The following is an 8,157-nucleotide window of genomic DNA, read 5'->3' on the forward strand; positions in this document are numbered from 1 at the left end:
CTAGCACGTAAATGTCACAGTGTCATGGAGATTACTGTACACGCTTGGGCTGTGAATTCACTACGTGGGGATTTGTGTCCCGTTTGAAACATTAAGCTCATGAGTACAAGTATACATGTCTAACGTTCACCACTCCTCACACCAAGTCGTGACTTCCCCTTCCTCAGTCTCCTTAATACTTTATCTTCTTGGACCACATGACTAGGCTTCAGGCTTAAGAGGAGATGGGAATTGGAGACAGATATCTAGTAAGTCCGTGATTCTCAGTGGGGGCAATGCTGCCCTCCAGGGTACGACACTGTGGTTTATAAGAAATACTCACCGGGTCTTGATGCAGTTCCTGGCTCACAGCTCCCCAAACCCCTGGGATTTCCTAAATACACAGAGTGATTAAGGTGTTTTCTGTTATGTTAATGAGCTCAAAGGCAGGGGCTGCTGCCAGGAGGACCCAGAGATCCTTAGTCCTCCTCAAACCCTTACCTTCACCAGAGACCTTATGGAGGTTGACTCAGCCAATGACTTAGTCAGTGATGACTATGTGATGAGCCTCCATAAACACCCAAAAGGACAGGGTTAGGAGAGCTCTGGGTAGACCACAAGGAGATGTCAGGAGAGTGCCCCACGTGAAGCTCCGTGCTTTCCCCAGACCTCACCCTGCACACTCCTTCCACTGGCTGTTGATTTGAATCCTTTGCGACAGCCTTTAATAGACGGGTAAACCTAAGGGCTTCCCAGAGTTGTGTGAGCCTCTCTGGCCAACCATCCGGATGAATGCACCGGAAGGAACAATTCTCGGTGTAGTGGCCTTCTGTGCAGCCTCTGATGGGGCCTGGGCGGGAACTCTGCACAAGAGTGTTTCCCTTTGAAGGGCATTTACAACTGTGCTATTGTGAGTCATTAACTGAAGCTACCCCTAAGACTGAAAGACAGAAAATGGTCCTGAACCCTGAAATGCCATGTCTAGAATGATGCTGAAGAAGCCCCCTCCTGGGGGTGGCAGTTCCTGGGGAGTAAGGGAGGACGTTCTAGGAGCAGGAGGTCTCTTTCCCACCCCCCACAGGACTGACTCTGGGACTGCCTGAGGAGCTGCTGGACCCACTATCAAGTGGATGGAGCCCTATCAGCAGCTCTCTACACAACAACAGGACAGCAGTTCCACGGCGAATGGACAACATCCTGTTTGGAAGGCCACCACTGACAGAAGAATATAAAAACCGACCAGCTCGGTGTGAACTGCATGCTGTCTTCCTAACAGTGACGGAAGTACTGAACAATGTTAAGAAACCCTGTGTGGGGGTTTTTACTGACTCATGGGCAGTGGCCAATATCCAACCATATGGTCAGGCAGGAGGGTAACGGAACCCTGGTCTATTAAAGGAATGCCCATATAGGGCACAGCCCTATGGAAATAATTATGGGTATTCATTTTGAGAGAGAGAGAGAGAGAGAGAGCGAGCACATGTGGGGTAGGGGCAGAAAGAGATTGGGAGAGAGAGAATGCCAAGCAGGCCCCATGCTGTCAGTGCAGAGCCTGACGCCGGGCTTGATTCCATGAACCACGGGATCATGACCTGAGCCAAAATTGAGAGTTGGATGCTTGACCAACTGAGCCACCGACATGCCCCCATAATTATGAATTTTAGAAGTGTATTAATGTTGGACATGTCGATACCTATCAGAAGACACGCCCCCCTGGTTTGGAAGATGAGCAGATTCAACATGCAGCTACCTCCATGTGCTCCCTAGAGATGGCCACTTGGGCCCACAAAATGAGTGCATATAGGGGTACTGCAGCAGTGCAGAGATGGGCTGAATCTAGAATCTCTTACACCCTCTGAGGCACAAAATGTCAATATCAACTGTCCTGCCTGTCAACAAGAGAGACACAGACCACAGGCGGCCATATGGCAGAGCCCCTGATGGGAAGGGCCTGAACATGGCTGGGAACTGACTCATGTGGTAGCCCTGGGGATACAAATGGGTCCTGACAGGGAGAGATACTGACGCTGGACTGGACTTTGCTGGCCTGGTGGTAGACGCAAACACTCAGGTGATACAGAAAACCACAACAGAAGATATTACACAGCCAACTGTCATTTCTTCAGACCGGGAAATTCACTGCAGAGCTGATAATGTCCAACAACAGGCAGAGAGAAATAGCTTAGAAAAATACTTTTTCTTAATGTTTGTTTTGAAAGAGAGAGCGCACATAAGCAGGGGAGGGACACAGCAAGAGGGAGAGAATCCCAAGCTCCACACTGTCAGTGCAGAGCTTGATGTGGGGCTCGATCTCACGACCCTAGGATCATGACCCTGAGCTGAAATCAAGAGCCGGACACTTAGCCGACTGAGCCACCCGGATGCTCCTTAGAGAACTACTTTTATAGAGAACTGGAATGGGCAATGAAAACACTGGCCATCTAAAACAGCGGGGGGTGGACCATGCAGATATACAAAGGGCTGGCTTCCTCTAAAGAGGAAGGTGCTTGTCTTTTCTTCCCCAAGTCGCCTCTGCTTTATCCCCCCCATCACGAGACCAGGGCTGCAACTACAAGGTCTGGAAGCAGGGATGATTCCTAACTGAGAAACTGTAACCCTGTGTTTAATCTTTATGTCAGAATTCTTAGGGGCCTGATGGGGCAGGATATGCTTCACCCCATCTGCAAAATCAGGGCTAAGGGTGAATGCAGCCGTATTGCCTGGTGATAAAGATAAACCGCTAGTTCTGCATCCTTTTGACCTGACCTTATCTGAACAGAAGGGGACTGAGGGGGACAGGCTTGTTAGACCAGTACTGCGGCCTGTGATCCAGATCAGCGCAGTGGCTGAACCTAATATCCCTTCCAAAGGTGGAAAAGTTTGGGTGTAAGAGCGAAAAAGAAAAGGCAGTAAGGAAACAAATAAATGGGTCCTATAATGAGGGAAATCCAATATTACACTGATACCTCTAGAGAGGCTCAGATCAAGAGAAATGGTCTGAGCTCGATTACACCAGAAGGGGTGAAGCCTGACATTGCTGAGGTCACTCCTGCTTTTGGAACCTGACCAGATCACACAGAAGCCTGCAAACCTGACTGGCCTTGCCCTGGGAGACAGCTGCATACGATGTAAGGATAGAATGAATAGCTATCAATGACTGTAGAGATTTCAGTAGTTCAGCATCTTTTAACTGTTAGCGTTCTTGTGAGGAGGGGGATCCACGTTCAAGGACCACATGATAGACTACCGTACTGGGATATATATGAAACAGATATTTGGTCATTCAAAGAGACAACGTCTTGAGACAATACTGGTTGTCATGACTGACGGGGATGGGGGTGGAGGGATGTTACTGCTATCCAGCAGGCAGAGGGCAGGGATGCTGCAAAATGCCCCACAATGCAAAGGACAGCTCGCAACCCAAAGAACTATCTAGTCCAAGATTTCTGGTTTTTTTTAAAGTTATTTGAAAGGCAGAAAGAGAGAGTGCCCAGGCGCACACTCCACTAGGGGAGGAGCAGAGAGAGAGAATTCCAAGAAGGCTTGATCCTGTGAACCTTGATATCATGACCTAAGCTGAAATCAAGAGTCAGATGCTTAACCGACTGAGCCACCCAGACACCCCTACTCCAAGATTTCAACAGTGCTGAGGCCGAAAAACTCTGTGGGAACTAGATTCTAGTCCAAGAGATAAAGAAACTGAGGCCCAAAGAAGTTAACTCCTTCAAGATCAGTGCCAACAGGGGAGACCCTTCTTGGGAGAACTGGACTCTCATGGGTCTGAGTGCACCTGTGTACTTCTGGTAGAAAAGTGGTGCTCAGCACGCTCACTCAACGGATGGGTGACAAAGGAATTGTCACCAGTGCTAACTTTCCAAGGAGAGAGGCCGTAATTCACAAAACACAAATATCACGCTGTGTATGTCACTAGTAAAATACCCAGTCTCTAAGGTCCTCTAAATCTGACATTTAATATCTATCCTGTTCACTTTTCAACAAACTTACCACACAATGCAAAACAGATCAATATTTGCTGTTTCATTATCAGATATGTGCAAAGGCTCCAAAATTGTTACAGTATCCTTAAAGCCATAAAATTGATCATTTGTATCAACCGAAACCAGAGAAGATCACAACTAAATGTAAAGTAATTCACATTCAAATAAAATCATGAGCATTCAAGTCTTAGTTTGTCCAAGCTTCAATCTGAAAGACTCTAAAAGCAATTTTGAATAGAAAAGAGAACAAATTGGTATTCTTTTATTTTCTATTTTTAATAAAATATTTATCCATATCCACATTTATTGAATTTGTTGTTTACTTTTTTAATGTTTATTTATTTTTGAGAGGGGAGAGGGGCAGAGAGAGAGGGGGACAGAGGATCTGAAGCGGGCTCCGGGCTGACAGAAGAAAGCCTGATGTGGAGCTCGAACCCATGAACTGTGAGACCATGACCTGAGCCAAAGTGGGACACTTAACTGACTGAGACACCCAGATGCCCCAAATTTATACTTTAGAGGAGAAAGAAGTGTTAGCTTGATTGCTAAAAGCACCAGAAAGTGATAAAAATGAAAGTGAATCTTTAAAGATGTTCATACAATTATCTAAAATACCATTTGGACTTTTAAAAATCAAATTTATTATTAAGACCACTTTTACAGTTTCCTAAATTTAGCAAACAAAAGTATCTTTTACTACCAAACTCCAAATTACAAATCAAATTTATTTTTTAAAAACTCTCACACTTGGATCTGTGTTATATGGAATTAAAGAAAAGGAGACCCCGGATGATTAAACTTGAAGATAATTTATGCTAAAACTAATTTTTGCATTGGAAATTTCTTGGCTGTGTCCTAACTGTGATACTAGAACAGTATTTTTACCCCTCACAAAATTAAGAGCACAGACTTTAGTTTGGTGTTTTATTTCACTGAAAACGCAGATGTTTTATCTCCTCGAGAAGCATTAAAATAAAAAGCATGACTTTCAAACTATGTCCTCGTCATAAACGATATTCGGGAAACCTTAGCGTTTCTCACATGAGGTAATGTAGAAGCAGACGGCCCTGCAGACCCACGAGCACAGCTGGGGAGCCCTCACGCTGCATGGCCCGGGGAGGGTCTCCATGCAGACGAACTGCACTCAGAGCGGCTGGTCACGAAACTATGCAGCAGTTTGAAACTGATCCACCACCTTCCTCCTTGGGGCTAATACACAGGCATGAGCTTCCACTGACAAAAACCACAAGAACCTTCAAAAAAGCTACAACGGTAGGCTCTTCTTTCGTGTATCATTTTAAATATCGTTTAAGATGTGATTCTCAGTCTTCATAAATGCAAAGGCCACCTCTGATTTTTTATTTTTCAGTTACCTCGAACAACTGTTATCACTGCGTCACTTTGACATCCCTGCAGGTGCTGCAAAGTCAAAAAACCAGGCTTTTTAGCCCCTGATTTTTGACAAACTGGCATCCACAATGCAGCACCAGCAATTCTGGGGGATTCTGCCTGAAATGTGCACCCTTGACGAACCTAAGAGATTCCTCCCCGTCTCCTTCCCCCAAATCCTTGATTACAGTTCTCTATTTTTTCTAGTCTGCAATACTATTTTTGTGTTTTTCGTAGTTTAAATTTAAAACCAATGTTATTAAACAAAAAGAGTATCTATGAAAACTGCAAAACTAAAAAAATCAAAAACATTTTCATATATGCTTTATCACCTAAAAGTGTTAATAACTACTTTTCATGTTAAATTTAAAGTTTAAGTTCCAAAACTCTTGGAACTTATAGAAACTCATACCATTACAAATCAAGAGTTCTTATAAAATAGCAAAGTTGAAATATGATATTTTTAACTCACATGAGGCAGGATCATGAGTCTTAACTATTTATACTACAGGTATCCTAAGATTTCCGTTGCTCACAAGGACCTTGTTTACAGCATCTAACTATTAAGAAACTGAAATTATCAACATTACTTGGGTTTTGACAGAAAAAGAAATAAAACCATTTTCTGAGACTATTTTTAAGAATGTCACTGATACATAGAAACTTTCAGCATCTAATTAAAGATCACTAAGGGTTAAAGACTTGCTCTCTGGCCCCTACTGCGTACACCCTGCCAAAAAGTCCTCTAAGCTTTTAAATATTGCTTCGAAGGTCTGCGTTTTTACTTCCAGGGAAAAAGAGAGCATTGTCCCGCAGTCAGCAGGCCACCAGCTCATGAACTCCAGGCACCTGGACTTCTGCTAGCATGACGATGCTGCAGTCTGTGCTTCTCCTGCTCCTGTCCGTGCCTCTGATAAAGCTGGCACCACCAGCTCAGCAGGACCCACGCGTCACCTATCACCATGGGACAGATCATTCTGAAGAAACCGTGTTTAGTCAAGATTCTGAGGATAAATATCTGCACAGAAAAAATATTAAGGTACTTTATTTCTACTCTAAATTTAACTTCTGAAACAGTCACCCATTTAGATGCATGGTTTTTTTGTTTTTTTTTTTTAATGTGTCTGAAAAGGGGAAAGAAAAAGCACTTGTAATGACTGAAAGTAATTCAAAACACTGTCTCCAGGATTATACTTTGGGGATGTATGCATGCCTCCCAAATTAATAAAAAGAATCTATGGTAACCAAACAGTATCTATAGCAACCAAAACAAAATTTGAGGAAAACTAAACTTTAAGATGATCTCTTACTGGTTGAGGATTTCTAAGTGATGTTATAAAACGCCCTATATGTGCATATTAGATTGCCTCCAAATAAAATAGGAGAAATTGTGTATTAGGAGAAACAATCTTGGATTACCAGCTTAAGATTTATTAATTTAGGAAGAAGTGGTTCATACCACTTCTGAAATAATTACATGCTTATTTTGGGGTCTATAGCATTTCACTTACATATGCCAACCATGTAAGTTACCAAAAAATGAAAAACTCCTTAAGGTGGAGCTTGATTTTTAATCAGTTTCAACGACTCAGACTCTTATCAATTTGTATCAAGTGACTGTAAATTGTCCTTGAGTTAATATTCTACAGGGATGACTTCATATCGCATCTTTCGTACTCCACTTGCACAGGCTGAGTAATTACTTGCGGTTTTCTTGGCACGCAGAAATGAACGCTGGGTAAGGAAAAAGTTAATGCAGCACATAAGGATCTGGTCCTGCCTACGGTGTGTGCGTGTGCGTGTATGTGTCTCACATACACAGACAGAATGGAAAATGAAAAATGCAGCCAAATATATAACAATGTTGACTGCTTTTCTTCAGTGCACAATGACTAAATGTTAACACTGTAATTTCTTTCAATGGAGTTGGTTAATATGCTGAGTATTATTTTTGCCCAACATTAAGAGAAAAAAGATAGATATCACTAGTCATAGCTCCAGATTTTTAAAAAAGGCCTATCGTACCAATAAGCTATTGGCTCACATGGATGATTAGAATCTATCAATCAGTTAAAAAAAAAAAAAAACCTTCAAAATTCCATGGTCCCTAAAAAGTAGCTAGTAAGTTCTTTGCTTCTTTTCTCTACATTGCTTTAGAAGTCTATGCTCTTAATACAAATATAGGGACTAAGGTAATTGTGGAGCAGAGTAGAATTCAACAGTACTTAAGTGGAGGGGCTGTTCCAACAGAACCCACTTGGGAGAATAAAGGAGTCAAGATGGACATGAAGGGTAACATGATTCTGGAGGGCACAGACTGGGGCCCCATGCAACCTATGTTAGTCTAATCGCAGAAAATGTTCTCTCCCAAGATAGGAAAGAGTGATACAGACCCCCAGAGCAAACAGTCTGGACTGGGGGTCCAAATGGGGTAGGCAGAGGAGAATAAAAGGGCTCCAAGTGCCAGGGTGTTGTTCAGGCATGAGGTAATGAAGGGTCACTTGCAGAAGAGGCCAAAAGCTTACTCTATGTCCAACACATGCGACGTGACTAGTGCCTCAATCCTGTTGAACATGGTAGAATCTGGTATCAGGAACTCAATTAAGACAAGACAACACATGATCCCAGTGTTGTGGGATCCAGCCTTGCATTGGGCTTCATGCTGAGCGTGGAGCCTGCTTAAGATTCTCTCCCTCTCTCCCTTTGCCCTTCTCTCCAGTTCTCTCTCTCTCAAATTAAAAAAGAGAAAGAAAGAAAGAAAGAAAGAAAGAAAGAAAGAAAGAAAGAAAGA

The 8,157-nt window shown here is 43.1% G+C and overlaps 2 protein-coding genes across 4 annotated transcripts in view; one reads left to right on the forward strand and one right to left on the reverse strand.

The window, feature by feature from the left end:
• Window positions 1-8,157, reverse strand: part of CENPP (centromere protein P) — a 232,200-nt gene that overhangs the window by 143,784 nt on the left and 80,259 nt on the right. The gene's annotated exons all lie outside the window — the stretch shown is intronic.
• The window catches only part of OGN (osteoglycin), a 21,193-nt gene continuing 18,091 nt past the window's right edge, over window positions 5,056-8,157 (forward strand). The window contains exons 1-2 of the mRNA XM_040449613.1: window positions 5,056-5,249; window positions 6,158-6,405. Coding sequence (XP_040305547.1) covers window positions 6,232-6,405 — 174 coding nt within the window. The 5' untranslated portion in view covers window positions 5,056-5,249; window positions 6,158-6,231. The remainder of the gene's footprint in view (window positions 5,250-6,157; window positions 6,406-8,157) is intronic.

This window comes from Herpailurus yagouaroundi, unplaced genomic scaffold (assembly GCF_014898765.1).
Source record: "Herpailurus yagouaroundi ecotype Mexico unplaced genomic scaffold, PumYag 199, whole genome shotgun sequence".
Lineage (NCBI taxonomy): Eukaryota > Metazoa > Chordata > Mammalia > Carnivora > Felidae > Herpailurus > Herpailurus yagouaroundi.